General features: G+C 42.0%; 1 protein-coding gene across 9 annotated transcripts in view; it reads left to right on the forward strand.

The window, feature by feature from the left end:
* The window catches only part of CEP295 (centrosomal protein 295), a 72661-nt gene that overhangs the window by 25748 nt on the left and 20696 nt on the right, over positions 1–26217 (forward strand). For all 9 annotated transcript variants that reach the window (XM_090030558.1, XM_090030557.1, XM_090030562.1 and 6 more), the window contains 9 exons: positions 131–349; positions 2789–2895; positions 5805–5975; positions 6752–6849; positions 6970–8068; positions 9889–10057; positions 10205–10357; positions 14019–14243; positions 25746–25852. In XM_090030558.1, the coding sequence (XP_089886684.1) occupies positions 131–349; positions 2789–2895; positions 5805–5975; positions 6752–6849; positions 6970–8068; positions 9889–10057; positions 10205–10357; positions 14019–14243; positions 25746–25852 (2348 nt within the window). The remainder of the gene's footprint in view (positions 1–130; positions 350–2788; positions 2896–5804; positions 5976–6751; positions 6850–6969; positions 8069–9888; positions 10058–10204; positions 10358–14018; positions 14244–25745; positions 25853–26217) is intronic.

A 26217-nucleotide genomic window follows, 5' to 3' on the forward strand; every position in this document is an offset into this window, starting at 1 on the left:
TATCTAACTAGAATGATCTGTGTTTACAGCCTGTAACTGTGTTGTGAGAAGTAGCTGACTGACTATATCGTGTATCCTTTTTTGTCTTACTCTTATGTCTTTGTAACAATTTTTGGTGCATTTCTTACAGAGTGTGAAGAGGTTCCCCAACCACAATCCAAACTATTCTTAAAAAAATTGCTGGATAAGATTCGGAGCCAAAAAGACCAGTGGGCATCAAAAAGTGAAGCAGAGGTACAAAGTGACATTCAAACCATTGAGTCAGGTACGCTTCCTAGTGAAGAGAGACTCTCATGTGATTTGGAACCTGGTCACAAAGCCCATGGAGATTCAGTTTCTGAAGCCAAAGGTAAATACTGTTTTGTCCTTCATAGTGAAATCAAAATGCAATGTTTAGGAGGGAAAAAGAACTTGATAGGCAGAACTGTGACTATGCAACATTAAACCTGGATGGCTTTTCAGTAATGTGACCATTCATGTTTCTTGTACTAGCCAGAAAGTGAGCTACTGCACTAGATTGTAAATTTTATGGGGAAGAACAAACATGATAGAGGCTTTTTTGGTCTTCTGCCCATTTTGTTCCATCCAGGCATAAAGATTTGAGGTAAAAAATGTTGAAATGACCTGGACATTTAAGGGCATAAGATACTTTGAAAAATCTCACTTTTAGTATGTTTCCAAGCTTGTAAAGGGCATTCTTGAAAAAATTAATTGGAAGCCATGTTTCTATTATGTTTACTTCTGAGCTTGCTGGACCTATGTGTGTACCAAAAATGTGACTGTTTCTGCTCCTTGATTCCCTGATTCAGTAACTAACAGTGCTCTGCTAAATTATCTTTTAATGTGAAATGGCTTGGATTTACTGTTTGGTTTGTAAACTATTATTTTTCTCCTGTTTGTCTCTGGTATGACAGTGCATTAGAGTATGTGATAGACTTTAACACTTTAATTATTGGGCAAGTGAATCAACAGCTTTGTAATAACTTAAGAACAAAATAGTGAAGTAAAATCATAGAAGAATGTGGATGGCAGGGACCTCCAGAGATCATCTAGTTCAGTGGTTTTCAACTTTTTTTTTATCTGCAGACCTCTCAAAAGTTTTGGCTGGAGGTGCAGACCCCTTTGAATTGTAAGTGTCAATATTCACATACATATGATTGATCCATAGTCATCTTTCATAGACCCCCAGGGATCTGCAGACCATAGATTGAAAATCACTGATCTAGTCCAGTCTACACTACTCAAGGCAAGATAGTCTCTGTCTAAACCATCTCAGTCAAGTGTTTATCTAACTAACTCTTAGGTACCTCTGAGGTTAAAGATCTCACAGCCTCTCTGGATAGCCTGTTTCAATGCTTAACCACTTTCATAGTACAACATATTTCTTCCTAATATCCAACCTAAATTTCCCTTGCTGTGACTTGAGACATTGCTTCTTGTCCTGTCCCTGTAGTTGCAGCGAAGAGTCCATCTCCATCCTCTTTGTATTCATCCTTCAGGTATTTGAAGACGGTCATTAAATTCTCTTGTCTTTTCTTCTCTAGACTAAATAATTCTATGTTCTTTCAACCTTTTCTCATAAGTCATGTCTCCTAGGCCTCTAATCATTTTTGTTGCTGTCTGCTGTACTTTTTAAATTTTAACTGCATCTCTTGAAGTACAGGGCACAAAACCGGACAAGTACTCCAGGCGAGACTAAATAGAGCAGGAGAATCATTTCCCTTTATTTGCAAGCGACTTCTCTAGTAATGCAGCCCAGCATGCTGTTCACCTTTGAACTTTTTAATTGTGCATGTGCTTTTAAAGATCTTTGCTAAAGTTTTACAGTTATTCCCCCAAAATGTTGAGCCTGGCTCTGCTGGAGAAGTTATTTTTTTCCCTTATTGCCTTTAAGGGTGAGAAATATACTTACCAGAAGGAAGCAGGAAACCTTTCCTAGTAAATAGTTACAAACTAGTGGGAGCTTTGACAATTATCAAACTAAATGTCACTGCTAGATTGTGAACAACATTGAATCTGACCATATAGTTAAATTTTCACTGAGTTACTGAGATGGCAGAAGCACAGAGGCTTACTATTCCCTTTTTTGAGTTGGTGAGGAGAATCCCCTTTTTTATTACCTGGTAATGCTGCCTCTACACCTTTCCTAATTGCAGAAGTTTGAGTCCCTTTTGCTGATCTCTTCTTAGCAGCTCTAGTGAAACGTATTAAATCTCTTCTGAGGTAGCAGTGAAAATGATTATAGGATTTTAGGGAACTGTCTCAGGAAGCTACAAGCAACAGCAGAAATAAAAGGAGGGATTTGCAGGCCTATGAAAAGTGAGACGTTTCCTACTCCCAGTTTGAGTGCTAGGAATGAGCGAAAGGGCACAGTGTGTGAATAAGGCCTCTTTCAGGAGGGTAAGTGTATGAAAATAAGCCACTTCTGTATCTGCTGCTTCTGGGAGGATGGTTACGGGGAGCAAGGGTGAAGTTCCTCAACTCTTGAAATTTTGAGTTAAGAGTACGTAAGAGATGAGACATCTTGAGTGAGATTCAAAGACGGATCTCTGGCTAACAGAAAAGTGCCCTTTGCTTTCTTCCCTATAGCTACTGTGGACGAGAGAGGACGATAAACCTCTTACCAAGATTTTGTCCTTGTAGTAAATTATGGAAGCCTATCACAAGCAAAAACAGTAAATTCATTGCTAAGTTTTGTCCTCTGGTTAGTAGTCGTACAGTTTCTAAATCCAGTATAAATATTTTCCTGACAATACAATATGCTAACTCTAAGTAACATGTATTTTAGAATCTCTGGAAATACTAGAACAGAGTGTTGTAGCTGGAAATTCAGTCCTAATCCATCCTCAAGAACAAGCAGCCAAAATTAGAATGGAAGCAGAGAGACAAAAACAGGTATATGTGTGCGGTTTTTTTTCCTCAGCAATATCCTTTTCTTAAAGTGCATTTTACATCATTTGCTCAAATGCAAACAGATCTAATTAGGTTTGTAAAACAACTTTGGCTATCCCTCCCTTTTTATGTATATATAGCTTTAAAAACTGCCTTTAAAGTTTAATATTTTTCCATAATCTCTTGTAGTTTTTCTGGTTTGTTTGGTTTTTTTTAATTTTCATCAGCTCTTCTTGTGGTATTGAAGAGTAAGGGGAAAATACTTTTGTAGTTTCTAGAAACTGTATTGAAAATGGTACAGGAGAGATGGCTTAAATTTGGAATTTGATGTTGACAAAATCCTCACTGAAGAGTAGTGCTCTTGAGTGTCTGTACATGTGCTGGAGGGAGCTGGGGGGAAGGGAACGTATTTTAATTAAAGTGGTTCTTGGGATCCACTCTGATTTTACAATCCCTGCAGTGTCTCGTTTATTCAGCATCCCACATTTCAAAATGGTAGCGGGTCACTTCAACTAAAGCTTGTTTGACATGCTTTAGTTAAAGCCCCCCGCCACCATTTTAAAATGCGGAGCACTGAATACGCAAGACATTGCAGCACAATTAATAGAATCTGTTCTGACGTATTCTAATCAAAATGCATCAGAGCATGTGTAAAAGTGCCCTTTGTCTTGGGAGTTTGGGATTAACAGTACAATAGTACTGTTAGTCTGTGAGTAAGCATTTATAGTTTGAGTCAAGGAATTCCCACGGGTCTGGATTTTTAATATCCTCTTCTCTTGTAGCTGTATCTAATTCTAGATCTACTGCCTCCAAGCAATAAGAACTTTAGCACAATTCTTTGCCATTTCAGTGCGTCTCTAACAGGTGTCAGCAGCTGAATCTACAGCAACTAGTTCTGGCCTATGGAGCAGTTGGATCCAGCCCATGCAGTTAGGGCTAAAGCAGTGAGGGCTTCACCTGTCTTGTGCTGCACTGTGGCTGGGTGGCAGGGAGCTTTCCCATGCTGCCACTGCTAGGCTGCAGTGCTAGAAACAGCACCAGGAAAAAATAGTGGCAGTGCTGGCCCGTGGGGTTTAGTGTCAGCCCTGAGCCATCTAGGACTTCTGGCCTGCCATTTCAAAATGTTGCCAGCTGCTGGACAGTCCTGTGCTACATCTTATGTTAATTTGTAATTTTAAAAATGAAAAGCATACCTAAGGAAATTAGAAATTAGGAAACTTCAGCTTTGTGGATGTATAAATAAAAGCCAGCAAGCCAGGAAATGCAAGATTGAAAGAGATGCTGTCAGTTTTTAAATTATTTTCCTGAAAAATGTTATCTGTTTTTACTTGTTGCCTTGGCTACTTGTATGTTTAACCAAACATTGAGAATTGTGTCTGGAAATTAGATTTATTTTCCCATCTGCCAGCCTTAGTTATTGCAGTTGTTAGACTAATCACAGTATTTGTCTGGAATGTATGTATAAATATAGAATTAAAGTGAAACTGATATGTAGTTGCCAAGATATGTATTCACATATCTACTACATTTTATAGCTCAGTTTCAGTATTGCCTATTCCCAAAGGTCTGGCTTTTCTAAAATTGTCTTCTCTGTTCTATGTGCTTACACCTTTTCATGATCAACACTTTGAACATTTGTGGTGAGGCAGACAATAAAACAATAGCTATGTTGTTCTAGTCATGTTGTATGCCATACTTAGGGACATACTTAATACGCAGTTTTCAGAAACCAGTGATATCCAGGATCACCAGGAAATACTCCATTGGCCACAATTTCCCACAAAATCAACCCATTAAAACCCCAGCATATTATATGATACGCTGTTTTAGAATCTCACAATCCTTACTGTGATATTTGGACAATGTGGTGATCCCTGCAGCTATTCGTGTTTGAGATTTACTGTCTGCAGTGAGGGGCAGGGCTTATTCTCCAGTCTGTGGCAAGGGGCGGGGCCACAAGGAAATGTCTGCAAAATCAGCCCTTCAGGCCACAAGCAAGCTGTGAAAATGGCTTGGTATCACTGTGAGTTAAGTAGGACCCTGCTCAGACTGAACAAACTCTAAATCTACATTGATGCATGTTGGAGGCATCCAAGGAACACATGGGAACAGGCAACTGAAAAGGTGGCCCATCTCCCATTCGACTTTACTCAAATGAGCATGTTGCACCTCGGTAACGTGCACTGATGGAGTGGCCATCTGTCACATGACACCTCTGTTTGAGGCTATGATGAGCGCTCGGTAAAGATTAGCGTGTCTCAGAACATCATGTCTTAGCTGCTGTGTTCTGGCCAGTTCAGTGTCTGGCAGCAATTTCAAATGGATACCCTTGGGACAAAAAGTAGAGAATATAGTATTATATTATCTCTGTGCCTGGAAACTAAGTCTTCGGTTCATAATAAATTCCTAGAGAGATATTAAAAATAAAAAAAAACACTCAGAGGTTTGTGAAGTGCACTGTAAGTTATATACCCATTAAGTACTTCAGAGGTACTGAGAGACTTAATTTAACATTAGTAAAATGTCTTAGATCTTTGAAAATCACTATAGATTGTAAAAAACACTTGTACTTATTCTGAATTCAGCCTTACAATGGGGAATTTGTTCCATCCTCCAATTTCTTTGCAGAAAATGTTACCTGATTGAATTAGATTTTGATTTTCTCCATTGTGCTATTGTGATAGCAGTTGTTGATGAACGTAATATAGCACAAAAGTTAAACTGTGAAGGGACTGGTAAGAATCTGTTGTCTAGTAAAAGGCATATATAGTTTTACATGTTATTATGAGAAGCCGCTAACAAAATAGGGGTTGCTTTGTAGTACAGATAATTTCACTGTATGTGATTTGGGACTTAGTTGATTATCCTGTCATTTAGTTTTGCAGAATCACTGTAGTATTTCTCTTTGATAGAATGAACAAATAGAGCAACAAAAACAGGTGCAGCTGGCCTTGCTTAAACAAATTGAAGAAAAGCGAATGTGCTTAGAGGATGACTATCTGAAGATCCGAGTGCAGGCTCATTTGGAAGAAATTAAGGCAAGGGGGCAAGAGGAGAAAGATCAGCCATCCCATCTGGCACAGGTGAATACTCATTTGGTTATGAACCAACAGACAGAGGTGGAACACAGGGTAAAGGAAGTGATTCCCATTGGTGAAATAAAGGTTTATTTAAGCCTTACTTCGTCCATGCCAGAAGGCAGGATCTCCTACCTTGGAAATACGTTTGTTTTGAAGTGGAAGCACTGGTTTGTTTGTTGGCAGTGGGCTTTGGGTAGTGGTTTACTTTTGCAGGATTTCAGGACAGCACCTGGACCCATGGTAAAAAATGTATAAGACCATGCAGACAGAACGACATATTTCCCTCAAGAAAAAGTGAGAGGAAGTGTATAGCGGGGGAAATTGACATTTTTGACTGCACCGATACCTTATAGATTATCCATGTGGAAGATGGGACATCAGTGATGTAGAAAGGATCTGATCTTACTTGCTATTAAATGACCTGGAGGCATCTGCACAAGAACTTGTTCTCCAGTGCTCTTTCTGGGGACTGATTTTATAAAAACAGCACTGAGTTGAACCATTGAACCCCTAGAGTCCAAGCCCTCTCAAACTTAAACTGCAGATCAACTCTGAGCACCATTATATTCCATAGTATTTGCTAGATATGTCATAGGAAGACATAGCTTTCGATCAGTATTGTTCAGAAGAGTGCAGTCTGTCTTTACTTCCTCAGGCTGAAATCAGGGCAAACTTGCTTCAGCTGGCTTAGAGTAAGAGCATGCTGCCTTAATCTTTCTTCAGTATTCATATGTGTATTGTTTTGAATTTTCATATGTAAATAATTTATTTCCTTTTAGACTGAAACTGCTGCTATATCAGAAACTACCAGTCCTAGAGAGAATGACCATGTACAGATGATTCGTAACTATCAACAGCGTCTTCTACAACAAAATAGGTACATTCCCTTATGTAATCAAGATTGAGAAGATAATTTCAGAATTATTTGCTAAGTGTTGATCCAGTAATTAAGAAGGTCTTTATGTCACACAAGAGACACGTTGTCATTCTCTTTTAGGTTACACAAACAGTCAGTTGAAGAAGCCAGAAAACGTTTACAGGAGTACCAGAATAAGTTGAAGCAAAGATATCCTTCAATTTCTACTATACCCTTAAGCTCTACAGTTGCATCAGAGTCAAGATGTGTTGCTTTCAAACCTACTGCGGAATCAGTTTTCAAAACCCATGCACCTGCAGTACTTCAGCGAGTTCATCCAACAGCCTGTCAGTCAACTGAAGAAACGCAGGCTCAGGAACTTGCACAGCCATTGATCAGGTGTTCCAGAGCACGTGGTGTGTTAGAAAAAACATTTGAGCAAAGAGACAATGAGCTAATGCAGAGTACAGGCTTGAATAGTCAGTTACAGTGTTCACTTACCTCAGAGTTGAAGCAAAGACCATTTCAGTTGCTTCAGCATTCCCCTTCACACAAGCAAATGGAACAGCTGAATTCCAGTAATCAGGTCAGAGAGTTCTCTGAGTCCCGGAGGCTGCCAGTATCAATCCTGACTTGTCAAGGTACTTCTTCAGATATGTTGCAACCAGAGGCACAGTTCATTTTGCCCACAGAAGATTCATCTGAGTCTTCACAAACTTCGCATTTTGAAAAAAATCTAGGATCTCCGAAGGTGTCGAACCGACAAATAGAGACAGAAGACCCCAAACAGCCTCTGCTCTTAGTACCTTGTATGCCACCAACAGAGGAGTCTCTCATAACTCAGGCAGCATCATCTGACTCTTCAGAGTGCCAGCAAATACCTGCAGAAAGCAGCATAAAAACCTTTGAACCAACCTTCACTCAGGCATTTCAGGATCTTACTTCATTATCTCTTGAGCCTGGGGTGATCCAGGAGTCCTTGGCATCAAGAAATAAGGATGTTTCGTTGTCAAATTATTCCAATATATTGAATTTAAGGGAGAGAGTGCTAGCCTCTTCAGAAAGCATCCAAGCTCAGCAAGACCACTTGAAACAACTGCAAAAGCAACTGGACATGCAAAGAGAAGCTCTTCTTTCTAGACAAAGAATGCAGGAAGAATTACTTATATGGAAACAAACTAAATTGAAAGAACAGATGCAAAGAAAACAAGAGGCTGTGAAGGATTTGCTTAATAAGCAGGTATGCTTTATAAGTGCATTGTAACAGGTTGTTTGCCAGTAGAATGCAGTGGAATTTACCATTTAGCAAAGTGATGCATGTGGCTGCATGTGCAGTCTGTCCTTTACCAAACCATAGACTCAAGCTGGAACCTTTGCTGTCTACAGTCAGTAGTTCTACTGGGCAAGCCAAAAGAACCACTTTCTGTCCACTCCAGTTGGAGCTGAACTAAGCTTGTCTGGACTTTATCTCTGAACATAATGTTCATTAAAGTAGCTGCAGTACTTGCAAAGCTTTTCAGCTGTAGAAATGCAGTTGGTGTGTACAAAAGCTAAATATGTTAATAGTCTTTGTTGTTCAAAGTGTCTGAAAGACCCTTCGTCAAATAAACTGTTTAAAAAGCACAACTTAATTGTTCAAAAGTGCAAACTAGATAATTGGTTTTAAAATTGTTATATTGGCTAAGGAGCCAATATATTTCTATTTATTTATAGTTCTGCGTAACAGCTATATTTTATTTTGAATTTGAATTGTATATCACACTTATATAAAATGAGTCTGTCCCAATTCACAAAAGATACTAAGGATGAAATTGGCAATCTTAAAAGACAAACAAGTGTTTAGAAAGATTATTATCTCATTCCATGTATTTATTTCTGTCTTAACATCATGCTCCTAGTTGTCTGCTTAGGAGAAGCCTAGAAATGAAAGTAAACTTTAATATGATGATTGAATAATAAGACAAACACAGACGAAGACTCAGGCTAGAGTTCAAGTGCGAAATAGACTGGCATTGTTTTGTTTTGGGGTTTTCTTGTTTTTGGGGGGGGTTTTGCTTTAAACACACTCTCCAGAACCTCCAAGGATGGAACCAGCTTTTTCTCTGCTAAATTATCCTTTCTGTGGGGTGGTGTCAGCGTATCACTGCTAAGCCAAGGTACAGATTATTGATTTTAAAATTCATATGCTCATTCTAGAATTCAGGATTTCATAGCTGCCAAGGAGTAATGCTTATCCATAACATCCATTTTGAAACAGTCCACAGCATTTTCAGATCAACAATTTCTTCCTAGTTGTTGGCCGCACAAGATGCACATGAAAAAATTGAAGAAATATTGTCTTTCCATCTTTCTTTAAATCAGTGGTGACCAATACGCAGGTGTGCCTCAAATTAAGCTTTACATCCTTCCTGGGAGCTCTCTGATCCCCTTCCCCTGCCTGATCCCTTGCTCTACTTTCTGTTGTCTGCTATGCGTTTCCTACCTGATCTCACATTTTGCTTTTTGCTCTGTGCTCCCTGCCCAGTTTGCTGCTTTTCTTTCTGCTCCCTGCCCCATTTGCTACTGTGCCATCTGCTCCCTTCCCGATCTGCTGGTTGCCACGCACAAGCTGCCCATGCCACATGTGGCATGTGCCACAGGTTGGCCACCCTGTTTTAAACTGTCCTAGAATGGAAAGCATCCTAGAAGAATACCTTTTTGTCTTTGCGGTCTTCAGCAAACTAAAATCCCTGCACTTAGTGACTGAGAACTAGATAAAAGTGTGTTTTCAGGACCTGAGCCTGCAAGGAACTGAATGTGTTTGCCCAACAACCTAGTAGTGCAGTTAAGTACACAACTGATTTTTGTGTATGAGCCCCGTTGAACTGCATGGATATATGCAGCGTACATGTTTTGTTGTTCTGAGCCAGTGACCAACATCATGCCAAGCTCAAGCATTTAGAATGTTTCTTTTCTCCCCTCCTGTGTTGTAGAGCTATAGACGATGTAAACAAATTGAAGGGAAAAGATGTCTAGTAAAACATGAGACAATTTTACTTACTACTAGTTCTTATTTTTAAGGTTGGACACTTTAGCCAATACAGAGAGATGACAGAAACACAGAAACCAGACCAGTTCACTCTTTTCAAAGGAACAGAAAATTATCAAGAAGAGGTCATCTGTGGTAATGTGAGCAAATACAATGAAAATGTAGCGCTTTCACAGCACATTAGTCCAGCTGAGCAAATAGGTGAGGCCATATATCATGCTCTATTATAATTATGATGCATGCATTTTTACTTATAATTGAATTCTCTTCTTTTACCCTCAGATTCTACCAATTACATGTCAATAATTTGCAAGATTGCTAATTACAGAACATAATCTTTTTTTACAGAACAGTCTCAAAGAATTCCAATAAGAGAACAGAAATGTAGAACTTCAAAACCACCTCTGGCAAAAATCAAATTAGGTCTAGATTTGGAACAACATGAACTTAGTGTTATACCTGAGGTAGATACACCAAGAAGTTGGAACGTTTCTCTTGCAGGTAAAATGCTTACTAAATGTTCTCTCTTGTGAGACACAAAACCCTAAGTAAGAAATTCAACAGAAATTTTCTCTAAGACTTTGGAATGATTGAGAGTGAAAGCAGTGTTTTCAGCTATGATTTCAGTAAGATTCTCTGATGTTTATTTCAACAGCAGCAAAATCTATACTACGTGCTTTACAAATGCTAAGATAACAGCGGCCTTCCTGGAAGTGTTTACAGACTGAAAAGGGAAATTGCTTGATTATCCTGTCATTTGTGTATATGACCCTCCCATTGCGGTATGGATAGATGAGCAGTCCTATAATAGGGACTACTGAGGGCTGCTGATTTAAAAAAAAAAAATTAAATTGTTTACTGCTGAAATATATGCTTCAGTATAAGTATTCTCTTATGAATGACCAGGAATTGTTTGTGGTACCTTTGCCTAAATGGGGTAGCTTTTTCTAACATCAGCAGGTGCTAAATGCTGTGCTCCAACAGTGGATGGTTACTGCATGCCTAAACAATGTTTATAAAACATTTTTTAATGATTGCTTGGTGTCAGATTGTTACAGGACCCTTTAATGATCTTTGTTGAGGTTTGTTAAATACTCAACAGAGTCAGTTTAAATGTTCAGACTGCAGTCTGATTTACTTCCTGTTGCTACAAGACTACTAGAACTAGGAGGCAAAACATAACAGTTACTGTTTTGTTTCCTTTAAAGGTTTAGTAGTAATTTTACATAGTCGATTTCACTGTTTCCCCTGGGAGTCAGTCAGTTAGCTTCCTCAGTTGTTTATGGTGGAAAAGGTGCTTGTAAAGCCACACAAATTGGCAGAGACTCAGACTACGGTTCTTCAAGTAGATAATATCCATTCAAACCTAAGTTTATATTGTAGCAAGTACCAGAGCTAATGTTCTGATATCTTTTTAAAGAAAAGTAAAGAGAACAATCTGGGTGATACTAGATGTGTTAGTTTGACATTAAAGAATTAAAGGTAGGTAATTAACAATCAACTCTTCTTTCATCTGTTCCTTTATTTGTTCCTTGGCTCAGTTTCAATCAATAGTAACTTATGCAAAATTCATGCTATTACACATTTGGTTGCTAAAGGGAATAATGTTAACATAGAATCATAGAAGTAAGGTCAGGAGGGACTTTGTAGATCTTCAAGTCTGACCCCCTCCCTGCCTGGGTGGGAGAAAAAACTGGGCTCAAATGATTCCAGCCAGGTAGGCATCAAGCCTCCTCTTAAAGACCCCTAGGGTAGAAGCCAGCACCACTTCCCTTGGAAGTTGGTTCCAGATCCTAGCCGCCCTGACTGTGAAGTAGCTCTTACAGATGTCTAATCTAAACCTACTCTCCAACAACTTGTGGCCGTTATTCCTTGTTATGCCCGGAGGCGCTAGGGGAAACAAGGTCTCTCCCAAACCCTTCTGGTGTCCCCTAGTGAGTTTATAGACAGTCACCAGGTCCCCCCTCAGCCTTCTCTTGTGAAGCTGAACGGGTTCAGGTCCCGCAGTCTCTCATTGTAGGGTCTGCCTTGTTGCCCCGGACCATGCAGGTGGCCCTCCTCTGGACCCTCTCAATGTTGTCCACATCCCTCCTGAAGTGGGGTGCACAGAACTGGACACAAATGACATGATATGTTTGGATTTGTGCAACACACTTAACTTGGGATTTAGACATCATTTTGATTAATAAACTAAAATATATATAACCAAGGTGCCATACATTAAATCTGACTTTTTGATAATCTCAGAATGTAATTGTGTGGGGAAACCTCATCAAGATAGCATCTTTCTAGCAGGATCTTGCAGGTATGGATTCTTGTTCCTATACATACTGAACTTTATCCTAGAAGAAGATACAGTTATTACTGAAAGTCTGCAGGTTACCCAAAGATTGGGAAAGAAGGCAGATCATGATTGGGATTATTTGGTAAACTGAGAACAACAAACGTTTTAGATTTTAATATACTTAAATGTAAAGTCATACATCTAGGAACAAATTATGTTAGGCCAGGCTTTCAATGTGGGGATCTCTATCCTGGGAAGCAGTCAGTCTAAAAAAGAAAAAAGATGGTCAGGCCATGGTAGATTCAGTAGAACCTGGATAATTAATAAGCCCTATAAAGAGCTTATAAAGCAACTTGGAGGTATATACAGCTGAGCATAGAGCTTCATTGAACTGCTGAGATGCTCCAACTGACAGCTGTAACTTGTACTTCAAATGGCACTGCTTTTCAGTCAGTTTTGTAGAACCACTGCAGTACTCCAGGTGAGTGGAAAAGTGGCACCCTGTGATGAAGTAAGTCACAGTGAATAGTTGCAACAATTTGTCCTTCACTGTACAATCTCCTGAAAATTTAAATGTGTTATGAACTATCCAGGTATGAAACATCTGGGTTCTACTGAAATCAGATGACTTTGAGTTCATAGTGTGAAGAGATAATGTGTTATTTGCATGTGCAAATGGGGCAATTAAAACTTGTAGCAATTGCGAGAGGTCCTGGATGATTGGAAAAGGGCAAATATAGTGCCCATCTTTTGTGAGAGTTTTGGTTAGATATTAGGAAATCTTTTTCACAAGGATAGTAGTAAAGAACTGGAACAGGTTACCCAAAGACACCTGGAATCTCCATCCTTGGAGGTTTTTAAGACCCGGCTATCCAAAGCCTTGGCTAGGATGATATAGTTCAGAATAGTCCTGCTTTGAGCAGGGGGTTGGACTAGAGGAATGGTTTTTGGCCTTTTTTCATTTGCAGACCCCTAAAAAATTTTTGAATGGAGGTGCCAGACCCATTTAGAAATTTTGAAAGGAGGTGCAGACCCCTTTGAATTGTAAGTGTAGGTATTCACATACTTTTGATTTATCACAGTCATCTTTTGCAGACCCCTTAGACATTGTCTGTGAATCCCCAGGGGTTCATGGACCACAGGTTGAGAACCACTGTACTAGATGACCTTCTGAGGTCCATTCCAACCCTAATTTTCTCTGATTCTGTGAATACTGAGCTTGAGTAGAGGGGTTATTGTCTCTGAATTAGCCTGTGATACAGCTACTGCTAGAACACTGGCTCCCAGTACTCATATCAAGAATTCAAGAAAGATGTCATAAAATGGGAGAGATTTTGGAGATCAAAGCTCAGGTTTCTATCCTCTTACTCCCTCTGTTTTGCTTAATAGAAACTGTAGACAGCTGACTTGATTACAGTCCATGTATCTACATATGGATTAGAAAAACGATAGCAGTCTCAGTCTAGCACACAAAGGTATACTGAGAACCAGAGACACGTTCGGACTAGAAATAAGGTGCACGCTTGTAGGTGGGTATTAGTTAACCATTGATACAATTAACTAGGGGTTTTACCAGATTTTTCTGGAAACTTCTAAGTTAAGATTGGATTTAGTTTTTTCTTTTAAAAGAAATACCCCATTTCAAACAAATTCATTTAAGGAAAGTCTGTGGCCTGTGTTACATAGGAGGTCAGACTGTACTATCCAGTGGTTCCTTCTGGCTTGAATTTATGAATTTCATTTGAAGCAGAACCTTTTAAAATTCAGGGTGGTGGCTCAGCAGTGTACCATATGCACCTTAACACTTCATTATAAGAAAGTTGAAACATCACATCTCTGTCCTCTTAATAAATATATATATTTTTTTTTTAAATTCAGGTAAGCCTGACTCTCCTGGTGAAGAAACTTCTTTCTTTGGAACTGAGGGGGAGCTAACGTCTAATGTGTGCAGCCATGAATCTCTTAATGAAGAAAGAGACTTATTCAGAGTCCTAGCAAGCTCCAAAGAACAAAGCTCTAATGACAGCTTAAGACAAAGTGAGCCATCAAGTAGCTCATGGCATGAACTGCAGATGGTGGATGCTGAAAGTTTGTGTGACCCAGGTGAGAGAATCTATCTTTTTTTTTAAAGATCTATGTAATTGTTCAGTGTTATTAGTTAGATGGCTTTTATCTGTTTTGTCTGGCCTGATTTGTTCAAGGCTGTAAGTGGTTTGGTTTTGTTATAAAAGGGTATTTCAAGTTGGAAAGAATGAACTAATTCATCTAAAATGTACTAACAATTTTTACTCTAGACTAGAGAGACAAAACATGGCACATCAAATCCCTATTGTCTGTTTGTGTTAATGTAAATGCAGGGATGTGATCATTCTGTTTTAGTAACCTGGGCAGTCTTGCTGTGTATTAGGGCAGCGTTTCTAAACCACTGGGTCATGACCCAAAAGTGGGTCGCAAGAATATATGAAAGGGTCACAAACAATTTTAAAAATGGATCATGTTTTTGCATACTTTTTTTTTTTTAAAAATAGCTGCTAGTGTTTCATCATATGTTAACACTGTACATACTAATAAACAGGGATCTAGGTTTTTTGTTTGCCATGGAAGAATGATGATTTTCTCCTTTTTTAAAAGGAGAAAATCACAGATTTTCTCTTAGAGGAGAAAAACATGGGATACTGCACGTTTCCCCTTGCAGGCTTACAGAGTTCCAGCCTGCAAGGGGCTGCTTGGGGCTGGGGGGGAGCGGGAGGAGGGTGATCAGGCATGTGGTGCTACGTGCATGTGTACACAGGTACATAGCAGCCAGGCAGCATGGAAAACAGCTCCTGCAGCCCCCTGCATGTAAGTCTATGGGGCAAAGGGGAGGCGGGGCACAGGTGGGTGGAGTGGAGCAGCACAACTTGTTGCTGCCTCCACCAGAACCGCCGTACCTCCAACAGTGCGAGGAGTAACAGATTGGAGTGGGGAGGGGGCACTACCCTAACCTCCTCTGCCACCAGCCACTCGTGTGCAAAGCCGTAGCTCTACCCCACTGCCATGGCCCGGCAGCCTCTGCTGCTCCCCTCAGGTCTACAGCTCTATCGTGGAGGGGAGGTAGTGTGGTAGGTAGTGCGAGTGGCCTGAGGGGGAGCAGTGGTGGTGATTGCAACCAGGCCGTGGCAGTGGGGTAGAGCCATGGCCTGGCACACGAGCAGCTGATGGCAGGAAGAGGTGGGGGCAACGGCACCCCACCATCCATTGTCCGTTACTTCTTATGCTGTTAGTGATGTGGCTGATGCAGGGCTTTGGCAGTGGTGGCAGCAGCAATGAGTCTTGCCATCCTGCTCTGCCCTGGGCTGGGTTCTGCCTGCTGGGCCGCAGAGGCAGCTCCTGCATGTGCTTGTCCAGTCAGGCTGCAGCCCCATGCCTGCAGAGGGTGCAGTAATCTGGGAAGGCATGTGCCCCCCCCATGCCTTAGACACTCATCCTTTGCCCTGCATACCTGGAGGTCTGGGGGCAGGGGGCAGCAGGTCAGGAGTGAGGGGCACCAGCAGGGCTGGGGGGTGGGGGGGAGGCTGTGGGTTGAGTGTGAGGGACGCTGACGGCCAGGGTCCCGTTTTCTACTTAAACTATTTACTGGGTCAGGACTGGCCATCAGTGTTTACAAATGGGTCCTGGTACAACAAAGGTTAAGAACCACCATATTGGGTGACATTGCAATGAGAAACAAGCATAAGAATTGCATTATTAACTCTAACTTTTTGTTAAAGAAAATAAAAGTAAAACCAAATAGTAGTTAGTTCAATCCTTGTTTCTCCTGTTGGTCTCTCTATGGAGGGCTTTGGAGATCGCACCATTGAGAGTGGGACTGCCAGTGGAGAACACAAAATTACTCTGTCCCCGAATCAGCAGAGGGTTTTTTTGTGAATTGGATAGAACAGGGGTGGACAATTACTTTGACTGAAGGGCCACTTAGTGTTATGGTGAACTATTGCGGGCCACAAGGGTAGTCTCACCCTTCAACAGGTGCCCTGCCGTTTGGTCACCATGTTGGGACTTGAAATCCTGCCCCCAAAAACCCTGACCCTTGCCACTGGAAGTCCCTCCCCTTGCCCCAGGAGTACTCCTTTTGGGAGGTGGGGGTTATGATCTTCCAACCAGAAAAAAACTAAATTTGTATATTGAAAATTACACATTTAAAATAACATATTTTATTTCAAAAAATATTTTTGTCTCAATTTGTGTGTGTTGTGTATCTAGAGGTGATTGTATAATAGCTCAAAATAAAGTCTTATTCTTGTAAATGGACGGGGTGGGCAGGGCACGTGGAGGGGTGTGGGGAGTATGGGTGGGTAGGTAAGGGTTTTTTTGGGTTGCTGTGTCAGGGGGAGGGGTATGTGTGGGTGCGGGTGCATGGGTATGGGGTTTATGGGGGGCTGCTTGCATGTCCAGGAACCCTGCGAGCTGACCCAGCCGGATGGCATGGGACTCACCATGGCTTCTGGCACACAATTGGGCTAGGTTGGCTCTGTGCAGGTCCCGGTGTTACAGCCAGGAATCATGTGCTGCAGGGCTGATCCAGCTGTCTCTCTGCCATGCTGCATGGGTCCTGGCGTTGCAGCTAGAAACTGTGGTGCCTGGAGGCAAGGGGATGGGACGGGACAGGTCGGCACAGTGCCAGGACGTGCTTGGCTGGCTCCATGCCGCACAGCACATTTCCCTACTGCAACGCCAGGACCCGCATGGAGCTAGCCTGGCCCATCCTGTTTTGGCCTTATGACATGGGAACTGAGGGAACCAAGTGCTGGTGGCTCAGGCCAGCCAGCTTTGTGCTGCACTATGAGGGTTCTGGCATTGCAGCCGGGAGCCCCAGTGCTTGTCATAGAGCTGGCTGGCTCAGCTGGGCAGCTCCCACCAGCACACAGTTCCTGGTTGCAACACTGGGACCACAGAACGCAGCAGTAGCCAAGCTGGCCCCTGCGGATCCCAGCTGGCTCCTGCTGCTGCCAGCCCTGGCCCTGGGTCCCTGTGCTCCCACCTGCTGCCATTTCCTACTCCTTTCCCTGCCACCACTGCCTTTCTCCTGCTGCTTTCCTTCCTTCCCCACCCTGACTGCCCACCTACCTGCCACTTGGGCAGCGCATGGTTCCCAGCTGCAGGGCTGGGATCCTACAGTGCAGCAGGAACCAGTTGGGAGCCACATGGTGTGCCGGCATCCTCCCTCCACCCCCTCCGCCTGTTCTTATCTGAGTTTCCCTCAGGTGAACGGAGATGGAGAACAGCCCCAGGTTCACCAGGCCAGAATCTTCTGCTAGGCAGAAGCTTCCAGTGGGCAGGTTGGGGGAAGGCAGCATGCCTTGGTGCTGCTGCTGCTGCCTGCCTCCAGCTTCTCCAGGGTCCTGCTGTCATTGGTGCCTTGTCATCTTTGACAGGCAGCCTTGGGAAGATGATAATTTTCTAACTTTTTTAATGTCCCCACAAGTCAGGTAGAATGGTCTAGCGGGCTGAATCTGGCCCACAGGCTGTATTTTGCCTGCCCTTTAGATGGAACAGGTAATTCAGCATAAAATGAGCCACTGAATTTTTTGTTTAAGGGCTGGTGAATACTATTTTGTATGTTATAGATAAAGCAGATGGTTTATAAATGGGGCTGGGCAAGCAGTCTTAAATAAAATCTGCATGCCCAAAGAAAATATTGTCCAGTTACTAAAAAGCCTTTACAGTATTTATCTCAAAATGGACAAATTATTGATTCTCAAATCTTAATGCCCACATTTTCTCTTTGCTTACCAAAATTTAGCTTACTATGTACTTTTAAATGTAAGATGCCCTTGAATTTAAGGTTCATCCAAACTTTCTGACTCCAAATGTAAGAAAAAAAAATAAAACGGCAAATAAGGACACACGTACACAGTTATAATCTCCATAGTACACGGATGTCAAGCGTAAGGTGTGGGCTGGATCCGGCCTGTGGAGCCATTTGATCCAGCCCATGAGTTACTGGCCCAGCCCCATGTGCTGATCCTGGCTCTGTATGCAACTTGCAGGAGACAGGCTGGACCTGGCACTGCATACACTGCAGGCAGTACAGAGGGTTGGTCTGGGGCATGCAGCCTCTGTCCCGGACCCCCTGTGCCATGTTTACCACTGGGTCCAGACCATGCATCATGGGCAAGGCGCCCCCCATGGGCAGTGCGAACTCCACAGGGCTGGAGTGGTCATGCATGCTGCATGCAGGGGGAGGCCAGCACAAAGCACGCGCTCTTTGCAGCACCTGCCAGACCTGAAGGAGGTCCAGGGCACATGCTGAATGTGACACCCCGGGACTAACACCCTGTGCTACCTGCAGCACCAGATCCAGTGGCTGAGAAGGCAAACATGCTGCAAGGATTCCAAGCTATAAAAGCTTAGCATTGTTTAAGCAAAAAACATTCTAGTGCTCACCTTCCCCTATGGCCAGGGAACGGCTTTGGCTTCAATTTTCTTTGCAGTGGCCAGCATAACAATGCTTTTAGGCATTCTCACTTTAATTCTGTACTTTGGCCTCTACACCTCCCTGCTAGTCAGTCCCATTTTCTGTTGCTTGTAGGTTCTCCCATTGCATTTAGCATCCTTTGTGATGCACATATTCATTAAGGCAAGCATGTACCCCCTTCCCAACCATTTTTTCCTTCTTTGGGTATCCTTTGCCCCAAAGATTTTCTTATTGAAGGTATTTTCTTTTATAACATATCCAAGGCCTTCAAGCTATATGAAAAATAGCGTGGACTGGAAGTAGCTGTATGAGATATTGGTTATTTTTTAAACTCTTGTTTCCTCTTAGTGGGCTAAACATTGTTTGTACCTTAAATGCTTGAGATGCCAAGCTTTGACATATAGTTGCAAATGCTGTAGTCTCAAAGACTTCTTTGTCTAAACCTTCAATGTTTCCCAGTATCTGTTATGCAAAGAGAGAAACAGATTATTTATGTATAATACAGTTAAGGTCATTTGATGCTACGTCTAATTTCTAATGTATGAAGCCACTGCAGTGACATTTATGTTTGCTAGGGAAGAGTTATCTGGCAAGACTTATGCAACTTTCCAGAAAGAGAATCAGCCCTCCAAAGACTAATAAAGAAGTTATTATCCATTCTTCTTACTGATTAGTTAAAGAATTTAAGAATTATATTAGAAAGGTTATTTTGAGAACTGAATTACTGATATAAAAGGTAAGATTTTGGACGTCAAATTTCAGTCCTTAATAAATCTGACTTTTCATCAAGACAGTGTCTCAAAAAATGGATTGAGGGACAAGTAGTTAAAAAAGATACCCAACCATTAAACATGTCTCAAGAATGTTCTGACTCACTCCCCACCCGCCTCCCAAAAGACCATTTCAGCACATGCAGCATACTCCTAAATATGCTATATAACTTCAGCTCCTAAGACCAGTCTGCAGAGGCTCCTAGCCAGTGAGAGAAGATAACAACTATTATCAAATCCAGCCAACCGACCATGAAAAAAGGAGTATTTTCTTCTTTCCAGGGAGAAATGAAGTTATAACAGCACTCTGAGTGGAACAACATACTCTCTCCGCTTTGTCTTATTCTTAACAGTGCCCCAAACCTGGTGCAGACCCTGCCAGCTGTAAGCCTGCAAAAATGGCAGCCAGCCCCAAATCGGCAGCCACCTGCCTCTTCAATTTCAGTAGGTCCCTACTTAGAAAATCTTTCTGTTAGGAGCTGGGTATACATTAAAGTATTTCATGGGCCAAGCTGTTTTTCTTTAATATATTTTTTGCTTTGATGACAGAAAGCAGAGACTTCCTGGAATTTCTTTAATTAGCCTAGACACCTAATTTAATAAGTGATCAAAATTACAATTTCTAGGCATCATAATAATAAAAATAATTGTATCTTTTAAATTTTAATTTAAGGTGCAAGTTTAAGGTGTAATAACCTTAATAACTTTATTAATAATCTTTTAATTACGACTGAGGTTCCCCCGCACATGTACACATGGATATACATGTATATATAAGATACAGTTACAGCTAAACTGCATGTACATTTAAACTAAATATTCAGTTATAGAAATATTTAAGGAGCTTTTCCTTCTCTGTTTGCTACTATATTCCTTACCCTATGATGGCTTTTTTCATAGATTCATAGATTCATAGATGCTAGGGTCGGAAGGGACCTCAATAGATCATCGAGTCCGACCCCCTGCATAAGCAGGAAAGAGTGCTGGGCCTACATTACCCCAGCTAGATACACATCCAACCTTCTCTTGAATACCCCCAGGGTAGGGGGTTTTTGAACAGGTTTCCAGGGGTAACTATTTGCCCTGACCTTTGGAAGTAATTTGGCCCCGAGGAAGGCACACCTGGGCCATGGGTTAGCAAGGATTTAGTTAGGGAGCTTCTGGAGGGGTTGGACGTATTCAAGTCAGCCGGCCCGGATGATTTCCACCCTAGAGTTCTAAAGGAACTGGCCGAGGTCATTGCAAGTCCCCTGGCACGGCTTTACGAGCACTCGTGGTGCTCTGGTGAGGTACCAGAGGACTGGAAGAGGGCCAACTTGGTCCCCATCTTCAAAAAAGGCAGGAAAGAGGACCCAGGAAACTGTAGGCCAGTTAGTCTCACCTCGATCCTAGGCAAGCCGTTCGAGAAAATTTTGCTGGCACACATCCAGAAGGGGCCAGCAGGAGACTGCATGCTTAGGGGCAACCAACATGGGTTCATCAGTGGCAGGTCCTGTCAGACCAACCTGGTGGCCTTTTACGATCAGATCACCAGATCGTTAGACGCAGGGGTAGCAGTGGATATAGTCTTCCTGGACTTCTGGAAGGCTTTTGACAGTGTCTCTCACCCTGTTCTCATCAAGAAACTGGGGGGCTGTGGTGTAGACACCCAGACAGTCAAATGGGTTGCCAGCTGGCTGGAGGGCCGCACCCAGAGGGTGGTAGTGGATTGGTCCTTCTCAACCTGGAAGGACGTGGGCAGTGGGCTTCTGCAGGGCTCGGTCCTTGGGCCTGCACTGTTCAACATCTTCATCAGCGATTTGGACGAGGGGGTAAAAAGCACCCTGTTCAAATTTGCTGATGACACTAAGATGTGGGGGGACGTGGGCACACTGGAAGGATGCAACAGGCTACAATCAGACCTAGACAGGTTACAAGGGTGGGCGGATGAGAATAGGATGGGTTTCAACACAGACAAGTGCAAGGTGATGCACCTCGGGAGGAACAACCGGCACCATACCTACAGGTTGGGGAACTCCCCTCTTGTCAGCACGGAGGCGGAAAGGGATCTGGGGGTCATCGTTGACTCCAAGATGAACATGGGCCGGCAGTGTGGAGAGGCAGTCAGGAAGGCCAACCGCACCTTGTCATGCATCCACAGATGCATCTCGAGCAGGTCCAAGGAGGTGATCCTCCCCCTCTATGCGGCACTGGTCAGGCCGCAGCTGGAGTATTGCGTCCAATTCTGGGCGCCACACTTCAAGAGGGATGTGGCCAGCATGGAGAGGGTCCAGAGGAGGGCCACTCATATGATCAGGGGACAACAGGGCAGGCCCTTTGAGGACAGGCTGCGGGACCTGAACCTGTTCAGCCTCCAAAAGAGAAGGCTGAGGGGGGATCTTGTGGCCTGTTATAAACTAGTCAGGGGGGATCAGCAGGCATTGGGGAAGTCACTATTTCCCCGAGCACCGCCAGGAGTGACCAGGAATAACGGTCACAAGCTGGCAGAGGGTAGGTTTAGGTTAGATATCAGGAGGCGCTACTTCACAGTCAGGGCGGCTAGGGTCTGGAACCAGCTTCCAAGAGAAGTGGTGCAGGCTCCTACCCTGGGGGTGTTTAAGGGGAGGTTAGATGAACATCTTGCTGGGGTCGTTTGACTCCAGTATTGTTTCCTGCCATGGCAGGGGGTCGGACTAGATGATCTGCTCAGGTCCCTTCCAACCCTACAAACTATGAAACTATAATTATTACTGTTTTTCTGTGATGCATTTTCCTCATCCTCTCTGCCCAATCAGGATCATAGGTGCTCTCATTCCCATGGTCCTGGATTGCAGGATTGACCTGGTGACTGCAATTCAGAACCCTTGTATAGTATAAACTGCCTCCATATATAAAGTATAGATTAAAAACATGTTTTAATAACTCTTCAGTTTGAACATATTTCGGCTGGATGAGTCTCTTCAGTGGGGCTTGTATACTATATTTGTTTAAAAATTATAGCTAAATTTAATATATAAAAACTCTTCTGTTTTTTCAGCCTTAAGCATCATTCTTTTTCCTTCATGTTCATCTGCTCAGCCTCCAATCTGGGACAGTCCCTCTAGCATTTTTCAGATATAATTATCTTCTTCTACATTGCTGCCCCAGTCAGATCTCTGATTTCTAAAATTGTTTCTTGTCTCATCCATTTTCTTTTGGCTGAACTATCCATCTCAATGCAAAATATTTGCCTGTGGCTGCACATATCCTATGCCTTTGCTCTCAGCAATTTGTATTATTGGTTGGGTTTCACCTAATCTTTTGGGGGGGTTGTTTGTTTTGGTTGGCGTTTTCTTTCATGTTTTACATTGAGCAGTTTCTCACTTGGAATTTTGTCTCTGGAAGTAAGAGTTCAGATCATTCATTCCCAGCTTATCACTGTTTCCACTGGACAAATAAAATCCTATGTATTCTTGCCTTAATTTTTAAAAATACATAAATACATTGTCACAGTGTAACAGCCAGTATGTTAAAGTACAAAAATCTCTTATAGGAGGCTGGAGGCAGTGTGTGACAAAGATAATCTGTTGGTTAAAGATGTTTCTATCGCTATCCTCCAAATACAGGACTGTCATTAAAATACATTGTAACTAAGCAATGAGAGAAGGTGAAACTCCTTTTAACCCCAGTGAAATTAGTAGTTAGTTTGGCTTAGAGCAATAAACTGTGATGCGTTCATCATTTGTATTAATAGTAGAAAAACAAATGTATTACTGCTGTAAGTAATAAAGCAATTTTGCAATTATGGAATAGCTTTAAGCCAGGAGGGAGCATTTGATCATCTAGTTTGATCTCCATAATGCATGCCATTAAATTTCAGCAAGTTCTCCCTGTATTGATCCCAATAAATTGCCTTTCTGAATAACACGCTTACAATGACATCTCATCTTGATTTGAAGACTTCAAAAGATGGAAGAGAATCCACTGTTGTTCTTGATAGTTTAATCCAGGGGTTGGCAACCCTACAGCTGGGATTGTATCTGGATGGCAGTGGGGGAACCCACAGCACTGGTGGTGCAAGGGAAATCAGAGGCAGAACAAATTGATGTCAGCCAGGTCACAGGCAGTGGCCCGTTACTCTTCTAAGGTTGCCGGTTTCTGGCTTGGAACAGTCCACTGTTCAAAATCTGCATTTTATTTTCCATTTGAACGTATATGGCTTCAGCTCCTGATCATTGGTTCTTATAATGCGTCTTTCCATTAAATGAGAGCTCTTTTGTCCCAACATTTTCTACCTTTGAAAATACTTAATGTACTCTATTGAAGTGCATGTCCTCAGGATAGAAAATAGGCTATGCCCCTACCCCAACTATTGACTTCCCTGATGTAAAGAATGCTCATTAACCACCCAAACAGTACCCTTCAGTAAGGCTCATCTACTTTCTCAGAACACCTTATGCCTCTGATAGTGGCCTTGGATTGGACAAGACCTAGTCAGATTAGAGCAGTTCTGGAAGCTTTGAAATGACAGCGACTGAGCAGTTAAGCTACAAAGTAGACAATAAGGCTAACATCCTATGCTCTTAAGTATTTTATGCATATGACTGGTATATAGACAACAGCTATATTATAAACAATACACATGGTGGCATGCAGTTAAGCAAACTAAACATATGTGGACTATAGTGTGTAAGTTAAGAGATGACTTGATTGACATTTTCTTTTTAATTGAGCAACTTGTATCTCATTTTAAAGAATTCACTCTCCATTCCACAATTTTTTGTCTAATACAAATTGAGTTCAGTAATGACTTTATATCTACTCTACACAGGGTCTCAAGCCTAGCACAAATTCATATAGAATCAGATGACAACAACCTGGTTTTAACGATGATTCCTACTAACCACTGCTTTGAGATCAGTTGTTTAGTCAGCTCTTACTGCACTTAGTGTGGCTTGTTGTTCTGCATAGGGCCATCTTTTAATGTGAATGTTTTCAGTTTTAAAACTGAAAAATCACAATTCTGCAAGTTTTTGTGTTCTTCCAGTATTTGTGCTTTGTTGTGGAAGAACCTGTCAGTGAAACTACAGAGTCAACCCAGTTGCACAATCACAATGCCTGATAGCACTAACTTACTACAAGTAAAGCAGGGGGACAATGGTAGGCAGTGTCTAGCTGCTACAAGGTTGTTAAAGTAAGCTGGAGAGATTTGAGGAAGAGGGCCACACCCCTTCTTACTGAGGAAGGCAAAAAAACCCAATCTGGCCCTGGGATAAAAGTTTTTCCTGATCCCAGATGTGGTGATCTGACCCTGGGTCGAGGGACAAGACCGTCTCTAGCCAGGAACCTCCATCTTTAAGCTCTAGCAGAAGCATTGGCACACTCCAGTCAAAATCCCCATCTTTGGCTGTAGCTAACACCCAGTGCTTCTGAGGAGGGGCCAGGGAAACCCTGACACGTGTAGCAATGGGGGGTGGGGGGACTTCTGTAACTTCTCCATGTCCTTTTTAAAATGTGGAGCCCAAAAATGCACACACATCTGGCACGGTTTGGAAATACTTAAGTTCCTGCACACAATTAAGTTTTCTTACTCGAAAATTACTACTAGAAAGAATTTTCAAGCAAAAATGTTTGAAATAGAGCTCATCTATCACAGTCCCACCTTCACACAAACTTTGAAGGCACTGCTAGCTTTAAAAATAACTTTTTCAAATTTAAGTCTGAAGCTAGTGTCTGGGTTGTTTTTTTTCAGGCACCAATTTGTTTTGTTGTACTTTTTATGGAAAGGTATGGAAGCCAAATTCTGGTTCTTCCCATTCACTTTTGGAAGCCAAAAGTTAAATCAGGGTACAGTAAATGGGTGATGTTAGGCAAAAGAAGTTACTTGTATATAGTAAATGGACTGACACTAAAAAACCTGTGGTTCATTCTGCAACACCCAACAATAAATTCCCAGTTCTCAGCCTTCTAAGTGACATTTATTTCATAGAATCATAGAATAGAAGGACCAGAAGGGACCTATAAGGTAGAGTCCAGTCTCCTGCCACGCGCCAGAGGGAACTGGGCTTAAATAAGCTCAATGAGGTGCCTGCCCAGCCTCCTCTTGAACGCCTCCAGGGATGGCGACTGCACCACCTTTGCTGGTTTCTTTAGTTTTTGGTGGTGTGTTCTTCTGGAGAGAAAGCAAGCATGGCAATTTGAAGTCAGGAAAGCTGGTTATGGAGAGCTACACTGTGTTGTCAAGGGCAATTGCTGTTCTTGAAGTAACGCGGTGGAGGAGAAAGCCTTTTATAGGTAATAAGGAAGAGAGAAAACATAAGTCAACAAGTTACTTTGCAGTGATAGAACTAAAAGGTATTGTTGCCATCTAGTGCTCAAAATGTGGTAATGTTGCACTTGTAACTCTTGTAATTTTGTTTTCAGGCCCGTCCCAGGATTCTGTTATACCTCAAGATTCACCAGTTTTTTCTGCTAACACTGGAAGGGGAATCGCTGCAGATTCTGGGTTATTTTTTAACCCCAACCGTACGGTCAGTCATAATGTATCCGGCTTTTTAAGATAATCCTAGAACATAATAAAAACACATGCTATATTCTAAGGTTTGTTTGTACTAATTGGAAATATGAATTGAAGGTGACCCGCAAGGCATGAGAGTTTGTTCTACCTTTTTGTTAGTTGTGTGGATTTATGCATGCGTTTTGAATAGAAATTCGGGTTTGGTTTTCCTGAAATCTTTAGAAACATGAAGAAGTCCAAGCAATCTGACAGAAATTCCTCAGTAATTAAGGGTTTTGTAGTCAGATTACATCTTCTTCTTTCTTCCTTTTTGTTAACAGTTTTTTAACTTGCATGATGTAGAGGAGGAGCAGACCTTCAAAATCTACAATACTTTTG

Source organism: Crocodylus siamensis, chromosome 1 (assembly GCF_052110815.1).
Source record: "Crocodylus siamensis isolate JL-2025a chromosome 1, ASM5211081v1, whole genome shotgun sequence".
Lineage (NCBI taxonomy): Eukaryota > Metazoa > Chordata > Crocodylia > Crocodylidae > Crocodylus > Crocodylus siamensis.